Source organism: Cylas formicarius, unplaced genomic scaffold (assembly GCF_029955315.1).
Source record: "Cylas formicarius isolate icCylForm1 unplaced genomic scaffold, icCylForm1.1 PGA_scaffold_4__25_contigs__length_36172078, whole genome shotgun sequence".
Taxonomy (NCBI): Eukaryota; Metazoa; Arthropoda; class Insecta; order Coleoptera; family Brentidae; genus Cylas; species Cylas formicarius.
The window spans coordinates 23,418,386-23,441,390 of record NW_026844334.1 but is presented as its reverse complement, the minus strand read 5'-3'; the positions used below and the strand labels follow the sequence as shown (position 1 = coordinate 23,441,390).

Below are 23,005 nucleotides of genomic sequence, written 5' to 3'. Positions count from 1 at the left end.
ATTTTCGAAAATGTTGGCACACCTCCCACCACTATTGAAATCTTATTTTTATTCAACAAAAAGATGTCGCTTATTTATTTACAAAACATTTATCTTTAAATGTTTAATACATTTCGTGGTAAATACAATCTTGCATATGCATTTTATGTCGTTATCTCATTTTCGGACTTTTTCTCAAACAAACTTGTGTTTCGAGCAAGATTACAAGTACTTTACATTTTGTTAAATTATGATTTTATATCTTAGAGTTAAGTTAACAATGTCTATTTTGTATTCTGTGCCTTTTGGTTGTGGTCTGTATTTTTGTTTGAAAAGAAGCCAAAAAGGAAAAACAGAAAAGATAGAACTGTGGTGGTGGTGAACATGTTTTAGTAATAAAGATTCAGTTAGAAGAAGTCCGTTCTATCATTTTTAACACATTTAATTGAGCGTGCGTATTATAGTCGTATTTACAATTCCTCGAACGCTCCTGAAGGCGTTCTTGTAATTGAGGGTGCTTCAAAACCCGCATTACGTTTTATAAACAACATTTTATCTCGTTTTCTTGTGAGGCAGGCTTAAGTAAACCTTTACAACGTTGCCAAACACAATTTTAACCTTCCTGGTGTAGAATCAACTATATAAAATCGGCAAATTGAGATGCGAAGTGGGGGTTGAGGTTGAAACTGGTGTTAGGCACGACTATAAATTCGACCATTAGAGATGTATATGTGGTACGCCATCTATGTATAAATACAATATGTTTTAGTGCATGCATTTTATCTATACTAAGGTTCGTTCCAGCACCTAATTTTGAATTGTACTGAGGATGCATTAGCAAATTCATATTCCAGCAACATCAATCTCGAGTTAGAAACGGATCAGAACTTGAAGTTTTCTGTTCCAACAGTATTTTAGGACTGCTATTCGAACAGTTTTAGAAACGCGAAAGGAATTCTAGGATTTTTTTGGGAATTTTAAATTCAGGCATGCCTTAAAACCAATTAGTAGCAAATTGAAGTAACAGGTGCCTATGGTGAAATATCGTCTCTTGAAATGTGTTTGTTATGTGCTGTTTTAAATTCCTATAATTTTATTATTTGAACTTGTTGACATTCCTTGTATGCTTACTTCTAAATCCTTAATCTTGATAGTGTAAAAACGGTTACTTTGATAAATTGTTCGTCTTTGGCTCTTTAGTTTAATTTAGTAATAGCATTAATCTTAACAAGGTTATGAGCAAATTAAACACTTTCACATGAAAAGTGCACAATTAGACACCGATTGGCAACAGTGGTGGTGACATACGTTATTGCAATCAAAGCATTCCGATTTAATTTTTTAAGACCAGATACTATTATTGTTACGTAATAACCGACAAAGAGTCTCTATTTCTATTATACCATACAACATTTTATTCTTCCACCCACGTGTCACAGTGCGCGCGCGCGCTCGGTATATATTCAAAATCTTGAATTAATTGGGTGCGCGGCATTTTTGCAGACGCTCGCGACGGCGACGCCAGTTGACACGACGCGCGGGAACAGATTAAAATTAGAACGGACATTTTTGAAAGTGTTATAACCGAACTGTCAAACTTGGACAAGCTATGAGCGATTCCTCTCGTTATTAACTCCCCGTTTAACTTTATGTGGTGACTTAAACTAGTGAATGCAAGGACTAGTTATGGATTGTGTAAAAAAATTGACCATATTTGGATTTTGTAAGTTGTTTTAGTTAGTTTAAGTTAGTTCTGGATGTTAGGTGTCAATTTTTTAACACCAAATAAAAAAATGCATGTACACAAAATTATTAAAAATGGACGCAATTTTTTAAAACGTTTAAAAAGTGTACAAGTAGTGACAAAAATTCAAAAGTTACTTAAATCGTTAACCAAATTTAAAAGTTTTATGGTTCTTGATTCTGTAATTTGTTTTTTGTTTTCATCACCAGTTGTAAAATAAAATAAAATTAGAAGAACCAGAAGAAGAACTTTCAATACATTTCGCGTATTGAAGGTTTTGATAAAAAATGAGTTCTATTATTTTATAAAAGTATCCTTCGGTTACCTGTGACCATGCTTTTTCATACAATTTCTTATTATTTCCTTTTTTAAAGTCCAAAAAATTTTTTAGAGAGAATAAGAGAACCACTTTATATCCAAAGCTGGGAAAATGGTGACAAAGCACACAAATTTGTATGGTCCTCAGAGGATGCGTTTTCAGTAATTTAAACAGAATAAAAAAGTTTGTACCATATGCACAAGCTATTTGAAATTGCTATTGCATCTGTATTGTATCTGTATTACCGGAGATATAAAAATTTAATTAAAGCTCGGGTTCTTAACATTATAAAAAAAAATATAATTGAATTTTGTATTTAACCTCTCATCGTCGTTCACCGAATTAAACTTCTAAATGTTGTACTATAGTTTATTTGATTCTATTATATAGAATTCATTGTTAATTTCTAATTTAAGATGATGTGCGGAGTATCTAATATTCATAAATATCAAGACGGGCATGCCCAAAAATTAAATACGATATTACATATTATTTAATTTATTGTTATTTCTTTGTTGTAAGAATCTGGAAAACAGTTGTTTTGGTTAGTTTTAATCCCAGAACCAACAACAATACTATATTTATAAGAAATTTTAGACAATAGTTATTTGCAGAATGGATCTCCTAATAGTTAAACTCCCTCGTTTCAAATATACATAGGTAGATTAAGATCCTCAACGGTTTTTATAATCTGTATAATGTTGCAAATAAGAATTTTAACAACCCTAGGTAGGTTTATCTGCTAGCTATTTATTTATATTTTGAGCATTAAAAACATAACCTACATTCGGCTTCTTTCTTTTGTAGTATGTGCAAACATAAATATTTAAATATTGTCCGCGTACATAAAATAAAAATTGTTTGTTTATTATTAGCCTTTGATATTGCTATTTTTATGAAAAAATATATAAAAAAGATAATATTGTGTAGGTCTAGCCATTCAAAACATATTTGACTTGCAAACACAGTTCAGTTTCATTTCACGCAATCTCTCGTGTATCGTACATTTATTATAAAATAAAACTTTGAGAGAGTGCGGAGGGTCTTAATTGATAAATTGAGCTTTATGAAGCAAAACAAATGGTTTAGGAACGGTGTTATATATTTACATTGAGTGGTGAGTTAAAATTTTTAGATAACAAAGGAAATTCATCCTATTACTGGACGAGCATAGTAGACCTTGCGCCAAATTTGTATTTTGGAATAATTTCGCAATGCGCACTTCTATCTTATAACATGTAATACGGTAAAACACATATCACAAAAGGCGAAGTTGAAGTTACACTTTCTCACTTAATGTACGGTTGTCGTTTTGTCGTTTGTTTGTCGCCTAATTTGTTAACTGTCACTGTACTGTACTCCCCAAAATTAAAACTAGTGCAATATGAAAAATGGAGTTTTCCCAAAAGTCTTAGTCAGGCGCAGGTTTTCGCTGCATTACAAATTTCGTGGTGAGACATTTACATAATCATCTAATTTTACGTTATATCGTTTATTTCGGGTTAGAATCCTATCTATTTTCGTCATTCAATATCCCAAAGCAACGATAACGCCGTTACTCATTCAATGAAAAATTACTGGCACCTGTTGAAACAGTTCCAAAACTTTTGTTTTCTACGGATTGTTTTCTTTGATATAATACCGGAGTGTTTATTCGAGATGTCGAAGTTTGCGAGTTATTCCATTTGCCATTCAAGACTACCATGCTTTTTTCAATTTATGTTGTCACCGTATTAATAATTTACTGCGTAATATAAAGTTCCAGAATGCTTTTCGTATAATGAGTGAAACTAAAAAAATATATTTAAGTAAAATTTGTCTTATTTATGAATAATTGCACGACCTCCAGATTGGAAAAAAATCGTCATTTTTTTTTTAAATAGAAATTTTCCCTCCTTCTGGTTTGCAAGAAATGTCGTCTTCAGAAGAAAGTGAACTCATGACACTTATATGTATTCTTTCATTATCAATAGACCATGGAAATAGTACAACAAATATGCCTCCAGATGATGATGCCGTTGTAAAATGTAATATAAAATGTTCGATTAGTATATTTTTAGCTTTGCTATCGAATGAAATTTTAATTCTGTAAAATACTTAGCAAAACTAAGAAATATTAACTTTTAAATTAGTAAAGGGTTTGTGGAAATATGTATCAACATTTAAATATATTTTTCAAAGCATTTTCTAGGAGCCCTGACTAATTACATTGTAATTAAAATAGTACACCTCTTCATCTAGATATAGTTTTTGGACAAAAAAGTTTTTTAGTATTTGCCACATCTTGCTAAATCAAACACAAGCAATGAACTTCATTTACGAGGAATAAATTTAGCCATTCTTTTTGGTGCAGAACACATACTTTTGGTTCACTGGTGACATTCGATTTTTTACTAGTAACATATTACACAATATGTGATTCTGTTACGAGAAAATTAATAATAGATTTTGAATATTTTATTGTATTATTTTTACCTGGCAAAATAAAACTGAGAAGGAATTTATAACATTAATATAAATACACAAACACTTAAGATTTGAAAAATAATAAAAATGTCATCAGGTCTTTGTTACATTGTAATAAATATTTCATTTTAGTATTTCGCCAGTGTAAAAATAACCTGCGAAATAGTTCTTTTGAAGAATTTGGGTCGCTCTAGCGACCGATACGAAATGAAAAATTGATAAATGGTTTTTCATAAATTACAACACAAATGGCAACTGGGCTTTAAGATACGCCCAAAAAAAAACTTTGCGTGAGAGTTTGTGTACTCACTCGACTGTAATTTATTATAAACACCCTGTACCATAAAGTTTCCTATATAAATAGTGCGCACCAGAATACATCGCTTTTCAAGTGGTTTTTTAATTTAACCGCGCTCAAAAGTTCAATTTTGATGGGAACCGCATTGAAGTGTTAACAGTAAACAGATACAAAATAAATGTAAGTTACTAAATATAAATTTTCAGTCGATAAAACATTCAAAGAAGATTCTTGAATCGATGTCAAAAGTAAAGCCTAGTTTGTGGAGTTCAGATTTTGATTTTATTTTAATATTACAGTTTTTTTTCCCAAGTGAATAGTCGAACACATTATAAAAATTTGATTGCATTGTCTACGAAAATTACTAATAAAAGTTTCGATTATGATTACAAAGGTTAATACAGGCTCTATTCGTCGATCTGATGGTCGTTTTGTTTTGGATCCTGTGCCTCAAAGATTAATATTTTTATTATATATTTACCGCGAAAAGAATTAAATACCATGAGATCAAAACGATTGGAGGGTGACATTCAACATATTTTCTGATCCTTTATCTTTATCGCTCCTTATTTGATGAAATTTGGAAAGCTTGGGTATCATTTAAAATAAGGAAATTCGTATTCATTTAAAAAATGTTCACTTGACTTTGGTTTTCGTTGTTTTGGCTAGGATGCGTGATATATGATGTTCACCACTATATTTTATTCGAAAGCTAAAATAGAGTTATATATATATATATATATATATATATATATATATATATATATATATATATATATATATATATATATATATATATATAAATATATATATTCATTCAGAGGGAGTAAAGCTAATTCTTCCAATAACTTAAAATGTAGTTGAGATTTTAGTCTTTGTCGCCATGCTGCAATGCCCTTTACATTTTAGTTTAGAATTGAAATCAGTTTCACCAGCGAAAAGTATATCCAAAAATGTTTCAATGGTCCTTTATGTGCTCTGCCAATGTTTGGCAAAACACCTATTTAGAGCGCTCTGCATAATAAACTTCGAGAATAAATCAAAATGTAATGGGCAGAGCATCGCATAAAAGGAAGTAACTAATTAACATGTAATTACATTTCCGCGCTCGCAATGGAACACTGATATCGGAAATTGACTTGCGAGTACATCGAATATGCAAGTGCCATATTGAAGTTTTTTTTTAAACGAGAGATAATCCATGGGTTATTTTCAACATTATGACCGTGTAAAATGTATTTGAATTTTAACTGAATCATTTTCGAGTCATAAATTATTATAAATAATGTACCAAAAATACATCTGTGCATCCATCCATCGCAATTTATTACCATTCAGATGTCAGCGAGCATTAGCGTTGATATTCATAAATTTCTAGCCTAGAGTCACAAATCGAACCCACTAAATTAGATCGTACAACTAAGCAGGATTGTACTTAGTGGTTGCTTAAAAAACATTTCTAGAAATATACTACCGCCAATATGATTCTTATAAAACTGGGAGTTATAGTGAAACATAAATTGTTTGGTTGAAATAATAAAACACGAAAACTAATATTAAAATTAACTAACCAGTTTCTTACGTCCCAATTTATTCGATATTCAACTGACGAACGGTATAATTCCTCACGGCTTGAGCTAATCAGATTTTCGTTTTTGTTTTTTTGTTTCATATTACTTGAACCCTTTGAAACCTTTGATGTAACAGCTTTCATTTAAACAAATCAAATAATACATTATCAACGAATCCTCTTTCTGAACATTTGCGAAAGAATATTATTTTTGATATATAATTGATAACATAACTAAATTTTTATACAGTAGGGTAGTAATGATCCCATAACATTAAATCAAAGTTATTTCTCAAAAATAGCTGGTCATAAGCTATAAACAATTAAACGTGCCTATTATTAATACCTATATATTCCATAAATCTTAATTTTGGGTAAATACTATATGTATTATTTTGAAAAATTAAAAATTTTCTTAGAAAATATTGTAAAATCTGAAAAAAAAACAAAACCTGTTATTTATAAATGGCAACCAGCTTTTACAGATTCTGTATATCATGTGTGGAATCAGCATGAAGCATTAATAAATCTATTTCAAAATAAATAAGAACTAAAAGTTCAGATTTTCACGAAATTATATATTATGACATGACAATTGTTTCGACAACACCGTGTGTATATAATTTCGTGAAAATCTGAACTTTTAGTTCTTATTTATTTTGATAAATGGATTTTCATCAAGTAAAAGTCACCTCAGTTCAAATCAATTTCAAGTTCAAAATTTCAAAAAAGCGAATGTTTCAGGAACTTAAAATTCCTACTAAATATCAAATTAAAAAAAAAAATCTTAAAAACTGGTAACAAATATTTGTTATTGCGAAACAATGGACTAAATAAGTGTTCAGGTTATATGAATTACATTTTATAATAAAATATTTACTATAACTCTACATATATGCGCAATATTTTCCATCAATAGTAAATATATTTGTAGACGTTATTCCAACTGTTTTTTACCATTATTTGAAAGTAACATATATTCTAATTTCATGAAAAATTCCAAAAGCTTTATATTACGGTACTGTCGATTAAATTAAAAAGTTATCCCATCCTGGCTGAGAACAAATAAAAAAAGTGAATGTGTTTCGGATTTGGGCGAATGTAGGTTAGTTTGGATATAATGGGGTCGCTTGTACGGAAGGATTACGAATCAGCTGCTCCCAATTCTGATGCCGCACCCGCTACTAACTTAAATTGAAACAGCGACGTTACTCAGGATTTTTCTGGATACTTACCGAACTATTAAAGAAACACAGATATGTCGCAAATATACATAAAATGTATCTTATTATTATCAATTTGTTCGAAATAATAATATAATTACAATATCTTCATAATAGTCACTAGACTGAAAAAATAAGAAGTGGAATTTGGAAAACAAACAGAATAGTTTGCATCGTGTAGCCAACCAAAAATACGTCGTACTGACAAGTCACCATCTATTTCCAGAAAACAGTGAGCTCACTATAGCGAGTTCAGGTAAAATGAAGTGAAGTTTTAAGTACCTTATTAAATATTCTACAATTTCTGGGCAACACTTGTCGTCACAATTTTTGACATCTTCTCCGACTCGGGTTACCAACATATCTAAAAAAGTTTTTTAGTTTATCAACATTAGTGCTACCTATCAAACTCCAAAATTATGGACTAGATTCTCACATTGAATGGTTAAAACAAATCTTTGCTGCTATTGCCTTTTATTCATATTATATTCATAATTTACTCCAAATGACCGAGTATAAACTAAATGCTCATTTTTGTTCATATATTGGTACAGATACAGATACCATATTATGGTTCACATATTTACAATATAATTGCCAAACTAACCACACTGCACATGTGCAACATTGTATTTTATAGTACCAACCACGCTCACGATAAACTCTCATCAACTGGATTTGATGATCAATTTTGTGGTATTTTTTAGTAGGAAGTCTATTTTCGTCTTTTATTCGGCTTTATGAGTGGTTTAGCCGCCAACCACTTACATCGATTTCGTCATTTTTTTTAATTTAAATAAATCTGAATCATTCATAACTTCAGCCAAGAATTCTAAACCGGCGATTTTCCATTTCATTGTGAAACTTTTTCAAAATTTTGGCGAATCCTCAAGAAACAATACCTTAGGATGAAAAAATTCTATTGAGCTAAATTAAATAACTATATTTCTATATATATTATTATGAAGTATCATTAAAAGGAGCTGATTTCTGACTTTGGTGTACCTGTCATTTCTACTTTTATGCGCTTCGAAAGAACTATTCCTCTACGCCTCTGGCGTGAAGTTGCATGTCGTGGTAGATAAATCAAAGGTAAACAAAAACCTAGCCGGGTCAGTTAATCGTTTGGGTAATTAGATGTATAAATGGGCCGGTCAAAAAATAGTTTAAAGTTAGAATCATGGCCAAATACTTTCCAAAAAAATATTTTTAGGGTTTTACGCATTCCATTGTCCGTATCGAGTAAAATAATCTTTAGCATTAAAATTATTGTAAACTATGAAACCATGTTTAATTACAGTTCGTTCATTCATTTTCATGCCTAGTTATACTTTAGCATTAATTTTCCGTGTATTGTAATTTCTGATTATATCAACCGCGATTAATTTATGGCGAATGCGACAGGGGCTCTAGAAAACATGTTGCAGTAATTATTTGGCGTCGGAAAGATTAATTAACTTGTGAAATATCTAGTTTTATTTTATTAACCAGGTGAGTGAATAATGGCGCATACTCTGACGATGTTTACGGCAATAATTGCGCTAACAATTTATTATTTAAACGTATTTTTTTCGACCCCTTTATTTTACTAGTCCCCTGTTATTAGAAATTCACTATTATCTTACCCCTTTGTGGGACAATTTTTGAGAGTTTTTCTCGAGACCCCCACTACAATAATGGTTTTGCAATCAGCGAGCGTCTTTTGATTTTGAACGTATAATGTTGGAGATTTTTTTGAGCATTATTTTATACGAATAAGTTGTGCCTGGGTAGAATATTGAAGCTACGGTGTAACCTGTCGCTTGCTTCTGTTCCTTTGATAAATATTCTACTTAAATTTCGATACGTTGCATAAAATTAACGGAAAAACCAATTGATCACTTTTACGTTATGTTATCCTGATGGCGGAAGACATTTTTGTTCTAACTTCGAGCAGATGGCCGGCCATCTGCGAAGGTTTGTTTAATTTGTTTTATCATAAAAAACATGATGCCCTTGTAATTTGTGACACATTTGGTGAGTGCTTTCTTTTCATATTTTAATGGTCACAAAAGAATAGCCGATACAGAATGTTCTCTCCTACTAAGTTATAATAAACTAATAGAAATGTTGCCTTGATATTAGAGGTGGTTGGTTTGTATTATATATTATGTAAACAGAAGATTCCTAGCTGCTTAAAAACGAACACACTCACCGGCTTCTGCTCTCCTGTTGTGCAGATATCGCTTCTGGCACTTTCGACAGCGTGTGGATCTTCTTTCAAAAATTTGACATCTGCATGCGTATCCGTCAATCGATGCAATTGACACCAACTCATGTACAAAATAAAAAAAAGCCCTGATTGCCAAAAAATATTCATCCGATTTGAAAAACGCGCTGCCTCTTTGGCTTAGTGTGGTAACTACGTAACTCCCGCCATTACGCGTTTCATCAACAAAACGCATTTAATTAAATTAATTGGTAACATTCTCGCTTAAACAATAACGATTATTATTATCCCCCTTTCGCCACCTGAATTTTGTGACCGATATTGGAGCAGCCCTGTGTGCGATCATGCGTGAATTTGTTGGAAATAAAATCCACATGAGTATTAGGGTAGCATAATGTTACTGCGGGTGAAATCAAGTTGTCGATAAGGAAAATCACACATGACACATACGAGGATATAGATTTTTCAGTTTCCAGATTAGAAATAGCGCGCGCCAAAGCGAGTACACTCAACTTAATTTAATCATTATATTATTAGACAATTGTAGTTTATGTATTGAAAACAGCAAATCAATGAAGCAGATTTAGAGCTCTCCATCTAATCAAATGAAGATATCTATTTAACCATCCTCTCTCATTTTTCTATAAATTTTTAAAATGACAGTTTCGCAAAGCATTAATCGATTTGGTTGGCTGGAATAAAGTCGGACAAATTCTTGGACTTAACGAAAAAAGAGTACTTTCGGGTCTGAAGGTTTCCTATTGTTTTCGTGTGTGCATGCATCTTTTGCGTAAAGCCCCTCAGGCGTGGGAGTGTTGTTGAAATCACGTGGTTTTTCCACCAGGAAAGCAGAGTCGCGTAGAGGTTTGAGGTGCATAAGGGGTACGAACTGCAGCAAGTGCATCTGACGTATCGTCATCGTTGAGAAGGGTTAATAACCTCTACCGTTGCTTTTTTCGGTGGGTCGACCAGACTCGGTGGCCAGACGAATACATAGATGGCACGGCACAACAAAACTTCCTCGTGTGAAGGAATGGTCGTTTTTTTTAACATTGAATGTTAAGTAATATGCATTAATTCTGGAAAATCGGAAAGCTAAAGATACGATTATAATATTTAGAATATTTGTTGGACTGCATTTTGCTTGCTTTTCATAAAAGCTTATTTTCCGTCAAATACGTTTCTTTTGAATAGTTTATTATTATTACAGATTTCTTTAGTGCTTTTTGTTTAAACAAGTAAAAATAGCAAAACATTCATATAATTTTTAAAAAATCAAACTCTTGGATAGTGTAAGTTATATGTTGTAATATTATTTAGGCTTTTACAAAAATGTGTATAAGTCTAAAATTGATACAACAAAAATACAACTGATTGCAATATGAACAATATATTAAAAATAACTGAACTATGTGCAAACAAAATCAAATTCGTTACAACCACAGCCAGAACTAACTTTTTTGCATATACGGCATACATGAGAAAAATGACAAATCAATTAGTTTAAAAAAGTTCAAAGCAATTATATGTGAATTATATGAAAAAGGCGGCAGTGACAAAATAATTGTACTACTATTGTAATTTTCCAAAGAGGCCGAAAATAAAAAATACTGCAGCAAAATAAATTTTTATGGCGTTCTCAGCAGCAATTTTTAAAAGTAAAGTAAAACAAAAACATTGCATTGTTACCGTTAGTAACATCCCGAAGTAAAAAAATACAATGAAATAAAATAAAGGGTTTGCCCTAAACATTCGAGAATTCCATTTGTTGTCTCACAAAATGAGTGTTCCCACTTTTGTATCACCTTTTTTATGTTTACAAGAAGGGAAATGTGTGTTTTTATAATATTTACATTTCTTTGATTCATATCACGTTGTTTTGGATAATTCAATTTGGAATTTCATCAATGCATTGTAAAATTTATTTATTCCTCTGAACTTGTTTTTTATAAATTTTCAGTTTATTGCGTTCAGCGTAACCCTGATAGAGAATGATGAACAGAAGACGAAAATGAAAAAAATGAAAAAGGAATCTTCATTTGTAACACAGGGGCCAAACTTCTGGAGACATCCCCAAAAATTTGTTACTGAAACTGTAAAAATTGAAAAGACACACGCTTAAAAATATGTAAAAACTGTACGTTATTCAAGGGTTTTAAGAGAAGCAACTGCAGCTGCATAACCAGATAAGAAGTCATATAAACACTTTTAATTATCGTAAATGTAGACATGATTTTATCAATACTTTAATTCAATTAACCAAGTGTTCATATATTACAAGGAACGAAACGTTACATGACGTAATTATTAATGGAACGAAGTTTTGAAGAAAAACACGAATCCAGAAATTGGGAAATATATCTAGTGTTTATAGCTCTAAAAAAGGCATAGCGTACCGACAAGGTACCTATCGCACGCCAGAATATTTAAAATGTTTGCTAGCTCAAACATAAACCAAACTATGTAAGAACAACATTTTTAATAAAGATAAACGGGAAACTGTCGAATGCATTCCCATCATCAAAAGGCTTGTTCCAGGGATGCTCCATAGCACTTACTCTTTTCATTATATGTATATGTATCTCATCTATATATATAAAAATTAATTGCTGTTCGTTAGTCTCGCTAAAACTCGAGAACGGCAGAACGGATTTATCTTATCTTGGTCTTGAAATGTTCGTGGAGGTCTAGGGAAAGTTTAAAAGGTGAGAAAAATTATAGCAATTGCCGGAAAACCTTAAAAACAGCCCTTTTCTTTTTCCCATGTAAGCGTTTTTTTCTAAATATGAACTTTATTGCTATTCAATAAAGTTCGTATAAAATTATAATCACTCAGTGTTGTCTAAGAAATATAGGTGTATACCTAACTTTACGGATTCATTTTGTTCTTTTAAGATTATTTTATACAAAAGTTTAGGTCTTTTATTTATCGATTGAGGCAGTACGAAGTCTGCTGGGTCAGCTAGTGCTAAATAAATTGGTCAAAGAATAATATGAAAGCTTAAAGAATATGAAGCCAAATGGTATATGGTGGCCAGGAGCTTGCAAAACTCCACAAAGAAAATAATACCCCGATCCAACAGTAACATGGGACCTCTCAAAAAAATAAAGCAATAAATTACAGGCCTTAGAAATGGATGCGATACTTCCGAGTTGTAGAATCTCACGACTGCAAAATATCTCAAGCAATACAATAAGTGGAGTGGAGAAAAATGGATTGAAATGATAGGGCGTCTGAACCGGGTGAAGGAAGGTACATGGACACAGATCGTAAAAGAAGCCATGCAAACTAGACAACAATACACAGGATACACAGTACAGAAGAAAATGGCGCATTGATGGTGTTATGCTCCTAAACTTTACTTTTAACCTTCTTTAAGTATAGAATAATAGGACTTCGTATTCTCATGCAACAATTTTTAATAAACGAATTAACATATAATTCATTCAGTTCATTATAAAACATTTCATAGCATCTAAGTCAATGCACTAAGTGACAAAGTTTTACAACGCGACATGTGTATCCAAAATTTGCGGAGTTTTTAATCCCTCTCGTAATCTTCTTCCTAATTCTTGGTCGGTCTTTTCGAAAATGTTGGTGATCGTACGTTCAGCTATGACGCTGTTGGTTTGTCTCAACCATGCTAAAGCATTTTGGATAGTTCTTTCACGTTCATCATCTTTAAGAACCTGTAATCATTATCACTACAAGAATAGATATTAACGTCGAAGAATGTAAAAACAACACAGATTCAAAACTAACGAAAACTTATCAAAATTTACGTATCAAGCGTAGCGGACTGACAGAAGATATCCAACTTGGGCAACAAACCAAAAGGTTTTCTTTTAAATAATGGATTAATTTTAAATATTTCTAAATAATTGTTGTAAATAATATTGGACGGTTATCTGTATAATAATTAATGAAATGTAATTAACGTAATGAATATAGTTTTTACACGTTATTGTTCGGAACAAAACTCATGATGAGTTTACCTTTGAACGTTTCAAAAATTTATAAAAAACTTAAACAAAACTGGACTAGCTCCCTACATAGAATTCGAAGGTAATATACAGGAACTTGAAAAACTCTATAAATAGTGTTTCTAGAACTTTCCTACAAAGCCCTACTTGTGACACACCCCGTAACGTCGATCTAAAGTATAATCCTACGGAAAAAATTCCCCAAATTTTATTTGAAGCACTATGTTTACCTGTATAATTTAAAGTAAATCATTTGAATAACTTTCGTATACTTACTTTTTGCCACAAGAGTCTTCCTTGAGTGTAATTATCAGTCAATCCGTTATCTGTTCTCTGGGTGCTCCCAACCAAAGGTATTGTGGGATACAAAGCTTGAGCGCGCTTGTCATTCTCCGGTCCCCTGAAACTGTTGGGGAAATAGTTCGGAGCCCCTCCTTGACTGTTCAGGGTTGTTTTGCCGTCTCTCTCGTAATTTGCCATCCTGAAAGGGCTATTCACGGGTAACTGGTTGCCGTTAATACCCAAGCGGTAGCGCTGGGTGTCGCCGTAGTTATAAACACGACCTTGCAACATTCTATCGGGAGATATATCGATTCCTAAAAGTACGGACCAAAGTAAATAAAAAATATTCTTAAAATCAAACCTTAATATCAAATCGACATTCAGTTTTATCGAGTGAGCTAGATACAAAACAAATACATCTTAACATTTAATCGCATGAAAAATAAAAATTTCTCCATTGTTATTACTACTATGAAACAACTATAACTTTATATAGAGTTTCGAAAAGTATCTTCAAAATACGAGAACTACTACTGTATTAGAAAAAGGTAAAGGGTAAAATGATAAATGATAATTTAAAAGATTTAAAGATGATTTTTAATATTTGCGTCTACGTTCTAGTAATTCAACTTAATTCAATTTGTCATATAAATAAGTCATAATTTTATAAACATTTTGTACATTTTGTGTATTTAAGTAGATAATTGAAACTTGTTTCTGTGGCTTCTATACCAAACGGATTTCCAAATAAAAATTAAAAAAAAAGTTTTTGTAACCTTCTTTTAGCTAAACAAAAACAAATGAATATTTGTGCAATCATATATACCCAAAATAATCCAGTTTTCCTAACTTAAGTTAGTAGTCTACTTGTCGATGATAAACAGAAAACGGAAAGTAAAAAAAAAAATTAATCTTCCATTCCAACAAATCGCAAATTGCTAATAAATCGGTAAAATCCGACGTTGTTGACAAGTATTAAGAGAAACAACTGCAGCTGCGAACTATAGAAAGATAAGAAATCCTATAAACACGTTCGATGAGGTAACACCTTATCATAAAAGTAGACGTGATTTTATCAACACAATTCAAATAACCAAGTGTTGATATATCTCAAGTAATGATAATAAACGCGTTACTATTTAAAAATTTAACGAGTACTTAATCATTAATCAGTTAACGACGGATAAGTTATAATAGGCAACCACCATAAATTCTAAAAATAATTCCCCTTTCGCAAGAGGTGTTAAAAACTCTACCAGAAATGTGAATTACCAACCGATTTAAATATAGGGTTAGTATACAATTAGTAACTCACCTGGAATCAAATGAGATACATCGAAAGCTAGCTGTTCCACCTCCGCAAAGTAATTGCTAGGATTCTTGTTGAGAACGAACCTTCCAACCGGAATTAAAGGATAATCGCCGTGCAACCAAACTTTGGAATTGTCGAATGGGTCGTACGGATTTTTTGCAGCCTGTTCTGGAGTCATAATTTGAACGTAAAATGACCATGACGGGTAATCACCGCCGGCAATGGCATTATACAAATCTCTGACTAAGAAGTCCGGTTGTTCTCCCGCCAACTTATCCGCTACGCTTTGCGTTAAATTGGCTATTCCTGAAGAAGAACAATAAGAAAAGATATAATTGTTACACATACATATATACATACTGTTATACTGTAACTTACTGCTGCACACTTTTATATCTCTTTAAAAATTTATTTTAAAAAAGTAATTAAATTGTTTTCCATTATTGAAATTAGTTCGCAACATAAATTAGCCACGAAATTATTTCGACAACATATAAAAATTTTTCTTGCAATAAATAAAAAAAGTCTCCAACACTTGTTGTACAAACGATGCTACAAACAGTATGACATTCATTTTACTTTATTAAAATACTTTACTAATCGGTTATTTTATAGCAAAATTTCCTTCCTTTTAACTTCCTGATATAAAGTAAATAAAAAGAAAACCATTTCAAACTTGATCAAAATCACTTCTATCTTTGGGTTCGAATTAACTTTTGGTAGAAAATATCAAATAATAATAATAATAATAATATACAGAGTGTCTTATTTGAAATATGTGGAGAACGTTTATGGAGATATCCTACACTAATGAATCAGACTGTAAATCTCCGTGAAGCTTGTAGAATGACAAATTACTTATGAAAAATATGTGGGTTGACTGACTACGCCACTGTAGTTCGGAAACTACGAGTGCTATGACAAATTTGTTTGTTTGACCAATATTATGCGAAACAAATTCAAGAGATTTTTAACATATTTAAAAAAAATTGGAGGGGCATGAATTTGACACTTTGTAAACTATCATCAATATTAATTCATTTTGACCGAAAACATCATCAGTTCAATTAGTGATTTGGCATAAACATTTTGTAAACATTACTTGTAGGAAACAGTAATCGTAGGTATCGGTAAAATGTGCGTTTGCTTATTGCTTTAAATTGTATTTGTACTTATTTTTTGCTTAAGGTATTCATGATCTTTTTCAAGCCGTAAAACAACAGATTTAAACCTGTTTTGGTTAGTTTTTCGAAAATGACAGCAAATTTTATCCAACCCCATGGATAGGTTCTAATTGAAAATTAAAGTTTTGAAATATCCATACTAAATATGTCAAAATTAACATTGAAGAACTTATTAAGCTCTATAAAATCCGTATTATAAAGAAATAAATATACTTTGAGATCAGATGCTTGCTGCTTGCAAAGAGAAAATCTATAGGAAATTTGACAAATGCGTCTATCAATTCTCGACTTTCCCTTTGATTCCATATCTTTGTTACGTACCCATGAAATTTTTGAGTTATCTATATACAAAGAGTGCGCCGTATATTTTGTAATTTCACAATTGCGTTAAGCTAGTGTTAATCACAATACCACAACTCAATTGTAACAGTACTACACAGATATATCTTTTGTGGCTCCCAAAATTGTAAATATTTTGCTAGTTGAACTGAAAAAAAAACATTAAAAATCAAATTAATATGTGGATTAGTCTTAGTACACACCGCACAATTAGATTAGGTAGGTATGGCATGAGCTGTATTTGTTGCTGTATATGTCTCTTATTTTCATTCATGCACTGTGTAAACCAGTAATTTAAATTTTCGTTAAATCTTCTAACTAATTTAGTATATATATATATATATATATATATATATATATATATATATATATATATATATATATATATATATATATATATATATATATATATATATATATATATATATATATATATATGAGAACACTATATTCCGGGATATCATCCGTTCGCTCGTTGAACTCCGACTGGAATCCTGCAAATCTTGCATCCGACTGGAATCCTGCAGACGTTTCGCCAAAATCTCACTTGGCATCTTCAATGCTCGCGCTCCGAAAACACTTCGAACACACACACATAGTGTTTTCGGAGCGCGAGCATTGAAGATGCCAAGTGAGATTTTGGCGAAACGTCTGCAGGATTCCAGTCGGATGCAAGATTTGCAGGATTCCAGTCGGAGTTCAACGAGCGAACGGATGATATCCCGGAATATAGTGTCATCACATTTTTCCATCCGTGAATCAATACGTGAGAATATATATATATATATATATATATATATATATATATATATATATATATATATATATATATATATATATATATATATATATATATATATATATATATATATATATATATATATATATATATATATATATATATATATATATATATTGTGTTTTGTTATGTTTAAATTAAGGAATGAATGAATAAATAAATAATATCAACAACCGAAAAATGTTAAATTTTGAAAAAAAATCATATTAAAACTGATTTAAATTTGTTTTTTATTATCGATACTTTGTTAATGTAGGTCAAATACGAAAAAAAAATGGTTGAATGTCTACCACCGACTTATTGTTTAGAGATGTGCTCACCCTGATTAGTCAAGTAGTGGAACTTGCAGTAGAAAAATTTGCCATCACTATTTATAAACGAAAATGTATTTGCGCCATAGCCGTGCATTCGCCTATAACTTGCTGGTATGCCTCTGTCTGTAAACAGTTGGATGGTCTGATGGGCGCTCTCGGTTCTCAAAGAAACGAAATCAAAAAACGCGTCGTAATCGGGTCGGATATTGGTCACGGGATTCCTGAAGTATAAGGCACAACGGTTTTGGTCCAAAATTCCAAATCGACTTACCTTTTAAGGGCATGAATGAAACTGGGAAAGTTCGCAGCGTCATTCACAAAAAATATCGGGCTATTGTTTCCCACAAGGTCCCAAATACCATCTTCTGTATAGAACTTAATTGCAAAACCTCTTAGGTCTCTGTACGTGTCTGCGTAACCTTTCTCGCCAGCTACTTGAGAATATCTGAAATTTAATATTAATTTACTCGGTGAAATACTTTTTGAATTCGTGTTTTTCTTTGTTGTTTTAAAATCCATCGAAATCGGCATATTGTGACCTGCAAGACATTTCTACTACAGTCTACAATCTACATTCAAATATATTTTGTTTGTTTGAAATCTAACGCCAGGGGTTTAATAGAGTTTAATATTGAAATAAAAATTGAATTTTTCCAAAATACTATATTGTTATAATCAAACGACTTTGGATCTCCCTAGTTTTCGAATGGCTCTCTTGAAGCAAAAACAAATGAATTGCTTATCTAATCAGCAAAAATAGGAAATTTTTATATAAGTTCTAAGAGTGCCGTGACGGACAAATAAAAATATGTTTATGTTTGACATATGAGTAAACAACGTTGATGGTTGAATTATTGTCCAAGTCATTATTGTTAATAGTATATTATGGAACAAGTACGATAAACGGCATTTGACTCACTAGTTTATTTGACATGAGCGGAGCGAGTTTTTAATAAAAGAGTGAGTTAAAAAGTTTACCGAACGTTTTGCTTACTATACTTTTTCTACGACCGTTAGTTTTTGGGTACATTTTCGAAAAACAACACGAATACCTTCACTGACATTACCGTCAGAATTGACAAACGACAAAATTCGAAGCGTGGGAAATATCTCCGAAAACATCCGATCGTTCCTAAATCTGTGCAGTAAAATCTCGGAATGTCCGAATGGCTCGTGGGAAACGAAATTGACGTGGTAAAGCGATGCTTCCCGCACGCTAGATCGGCGGGTCATTAGGTATTTTACAGACGGGAGTAGAAAAAATGGTTTTTCATGAATTTAGCATCCGTGAACGGAGTGATATGCTTCAAGTATACTTTCTGAATAATAAAAGTGCAACCGTAGCTCGTCGTCAGTATGTTAGGCTTTTTCCAGAGCGCCGAGCTCCTTCAAAACAGATATTTCTAAGACTGGCAAAGAAATTTGCAGAAAAGGGTAACGTATTAAATACTAAAAAGGTATGGCGGGACCATAATGTGTTAAGTGAAGAAAATAAGGCAAACATATTCATCGAGTTTTCTCTATTACTAGAGTATATGAAGAGACAGGTATTATTCGGGGATCAATCCACTCAGTTTTGAAGGAATATAAGGTCAAAATCAAAAACTAAGAGCAGAACAATGTCAAAGGAGGATGAAGTGTTTTTTGGATTTTTTAAATAGACATAGTGAGAATATTTTTTTGAAAAATACTTTATGGACTGATGAATGTTCGTTCACTACAAGAAAGGGTTGTAATAGACAAAATACGATATATTGCTCTTTAAATAATCCTACACAAATACACAAAATACCAATCAATTAGTGTACATATGCTGTGGTGTCATAAATGGGCAAATAGAACAATATATAGAAGATTTAACCTTAAATATATCAGCGCCGATTATATGGCAGCAAGACGGTGCCCCTCCTCACAATATTGTGCAAGTTAAAAATTTTCTTAACATGAAATATCCAGTAATTGGATAGGGAATAGCGGAACTATGGACTTAACTTTAATGGATTTTTTCTTTTGGGGACACAAAAAATCACGTGCACAGAACTCCTTGAAATAATAAAGTATTTCAGACGCAATCAATCAGTTAAAAGACAATCCGGAAAAATTAGAGTGTATGAGAAATTTGTTCAGGAAAATGGTGGTCACATACAGCAGTATTTGGAATAGTTAAATAATTTTCTACTTTAGTATGTCTGTCAGTTTTTACTGTTTTTGTTCTATGTTAATTTGTAAATAATTATTGCTGTTGCACTCAGTCACGGCACTCTTTGAATTTATATAAAAGTTTCCTATTTTTGCCGATTTGTCAAAAACGAGTGGACTAAAATATAAAGTGTGTTACATTATTGTAATCGGAATAAGATATTCTATTAAACACATATATAATATACAGGGTGTTCGATTTAAAAAAATATGTTATAGGATTATATGTATGAAAATTGATGGTGTTTTGTTTTATACGTCACTTGGAAAAAACTTAACTACTAACCCTACGTTTTGTTTTTCTCGCATGCATAATTGTAAAAAAATGGTTTTGATAAATCTAATTTTTCATACAGTGTCATTATTTCTGAAATAGCATAAACAACAGTTTAGTATAAAGAATAAAAAATAAACCCTAAACTAACCACAGACTAAGCTTAGAAATTAAAAATTACCAATGACACGGCGATTTAAATTTTCTTAATAATTAAATTTCTTTAATTTTTAAAATTTTAATTTTAATAAATTTAAAATTTCTTACTAATACATGTCATTAGCTGTAGGGCATCTGAGAGTTAAATTGGCAAAATTGCATTTCCATCTGTAATTCTGGGCCGGCTATACCTACCTCACCGCAATTGGCGTCCTTTTGCCAATTTCGGAAAAAACCTTGGCAGCCGTATACTGCGTAATATCGTGGGTAACCTCGAAGTAACCAAATGCGGCCGCTCCTTTAGCGTGTACTACCCTTTCCGGTATTCTTTCTCGGCTAAAATGGGAAAGCTCATTCACGAGGACCCAGTCCTGCAGAAGTGTTGGACCGTGGAAACCCACTGTCTCACTGGCCGTCTTCATCGCTATTGGGTTTCCTGCGTCGGTTGTCATGCTTCGATTTTCATCCTATTATGTCAGGCAGAAAGTTCTTAATTTTTAATTTGGACAAACTCGCACAAAATGACGTTGAAATTTTTGAAAAATTAAAAGTAGTTATCATAACTCAATGTGATACGTGGATTTGATACCTATATTTTGAATAAAATTTGCAAATTTGGCAACCCTAAACGCAACACTCAAGTATATAATTATACGCTACATAGCAACAGAAAGTAAGTTCGTTGAAAACCTCACACTTTTCTCGAAAATAATAAGTTTTTAAATTTCAAAAGCACCAAACCTTTTTAAACATGGGCATTTTTCTTGTCGCGGCTATTTCGTAATATGATAATATTAACTCTCCTAAGTGTTAAATTTTAACTGAAATGAATGTTAAAACGAATCCGAATGCCATATTGACCACTTCGAAATTCTAAGCTATAAAAACAGTTAAGAGCTACAAGCCTAGTCATGAATTGTTCATTATGGCCACGAGCCCAGTTGTCTTGTCTATAAAACTTTATAGCCATTTAGACTGAATGAATTACACCGTGGAAATAAATTTCCATATGTGGCAAAAGATAGTTTGGTGCATTGCGCATAGCTTGAAATAGTTTTTGTGTATGATACTTGTTTATTAAAATATTTTTTGTTTTTCCTACGTTCCTTTTTTTCTTTTAGTTTTTGAAATGTCGGACACACGCAAAATTGATTGACTAAGTGTATGTAAAACTACCATATTGTTCGAAATAGAAATTGCATTTACTATATAGCATATACTATAGGTGGCAATATTAATCGAGAAATATCTCTAGATTGTTGGGAGGAATAACAAAAAAGTAGTTATATACAATATATTTAAATAATTTAATTTAAAATAAGCAAGGATATGAACTCCGTTATGTTTTTCTAAATTGATCAGAAAACTCACCTCATGCTTCTTAGACCAATCCAAAAGTTGATTGGATGCAGGATCCCGTGCGCTGAAAGCCACGAGATGAGACATTTTGTAGCACTCCTGAAAACGGTATTGAAAAGCGATCAACCCCAAACTGCGCGGTTGTATTGGCAAATTAAAATTCCGACGTCACAAAGAACTTGATTTAAAGAATATGTTTTATATAGGCTTTGTTATCTGTTTTGCAACGCACTTTTTAAAAAGTGGTGTGGCGATAGCCGGTTTAAAAAAAAATGTGCGTGAATGAGGCTTAACCGCAGGAAAACATGTTTTCTGTGGTTAAGATACATATTTTCTTCAAATGCAACGAAAAGAGCCGGAAATACGAAATTTAGAAATTAAAAAAAATCTTACCAAAATTATCTATTTTTTGAAATGTTTTCACTTTTTTTTTGTTATTGGAATAACAAATTCGTTGTTTTGATCGCCATTTTTTATTGGGCATGTTTAATTTTCTAATTTTAAAAATGATGCAACGAATATACTTGAAATAAATAAATATTTCAAGACATGGGCTCTGTTTTATATTTATTAGTTTTGTTGTACTTATTTTTGGTTTTAAATTTAAATTCTGATACGTTTTTGATTAGAGGTTCTTAATCGTTTCCATTTAAAAGACGTTTTGAAATTTGAACATTTGACCCTCATATCATTTATGTTATTAATAATGATAATTTTCTATATTGACAAATGGAGCATATTTTTTATCACCAAATATTTTTAAAAACAAACGAGTAGGATTTAATCTCTCGCAGATATTGCGTTTTAGATTTCCCCACTAAAAATTTTATATTTATTTATTTTTAATTTTTTGGTCCACTCCACGGCGGAGGGCATCAAATTAAGGCTGGCGTCAAAGTCGTGGAATTTTAGATACGATATCTATACGACCCAAGTGCGGTTTCATGGGCGATTCAAATCGATTTACGTCATATGTATACGTTATTAATTTC

General features: G+C 31.7%; 2 protein-coding genes across 5 annotated transcripts in view; one reads left to right on the top strand and one right to left on the bottom strand.

The window, feature by feature from the left end:
* Positions 1-1,491: 1,491 nt before the first annotated feature.
* Positions 1,492-23,005, top strand: part of LOC132700710 (xaa-Pro aminopeptidase 1-like) — a 53,862-nt gene continuing 32,348 nt past the window's right edge. For all 3 annotated transcript variants that reach the window (XM_060668203.1, XM_060668202.1, XM_060668204.1), the window contains exon 1: positions 1,492-1,702. In XM_060668203.1, the coding sequence (XP_060524186.1) occupies positions 1,651-1,702 (52 nt within the window). In that variant the 5' untranslated portion in view covers positions 1,492-1,650. The remainder of the gene's footprint in view (positions 1,703-23,005) is intronic.
* Positions 12,640-22,438, bottom strand: LOC132700384 (catalase-like). 2 transcript variants are annotated; one of them, XM_060667658.1, is made up of 8 exons: positions 22,407-22,438; positions 22,026-22,112; positions 20,850-21,121; positions 18,294-18,467; positions 18,029-18,243; positions 15,390-15,692; positions 14,069-14,388; positions 12,640-13,498 (listed from the first exon to the last, which is right to left on the bottom strand). In XM_060667658.1, exons 2-8 carry the CDS (start codon positions 22,098-22,100, stop codon positions 13,313-13,315), a joined length of 1,545 nt encoding a protein of 514 aa, XP_060523641.1. In that variant the 5' UTR covers positions 22,101-22,112; positions 22,407-22,438; the 3' UTR covers positions 12,640-13,312. The 2 variants fall into 2 exon arrangements, with proteins under 2 accessions (XP_060523641.1, XP_060523640.1); XM_060667657.1 differs by lacking the exon at positions 22,407-22,438 and having other exon boundaries at positions 22,026-22,172.

What these genes read in the sequence shown, in the direction of transcription:
- LOC132700384 (XM_060667658.1), bottom strand. Translation starts at nt 22,100, where the DNA reads ATGTCTCATCTCGTGGCTTTCAGCGCACGGGATCCTGCATCCAATCAA. An exon ending in CCACTACTTGACTAATCAGG is followed by an intron (nt 15,693 to 18,028) that starts GTGAGCACATCT and finishes GTTCTTCTTCAG; the next exon opens with GAATAGCCAATTTAACGCAA. An exon ending in TGTATCTCATTTGATTCCAG is followed by an intron (nt 14,389 to 15,389) that starts GTGAGTTACTAA and finishes CCGTACTTTTAG; the next exon opens with GAATCGATATATCTCCCGAT.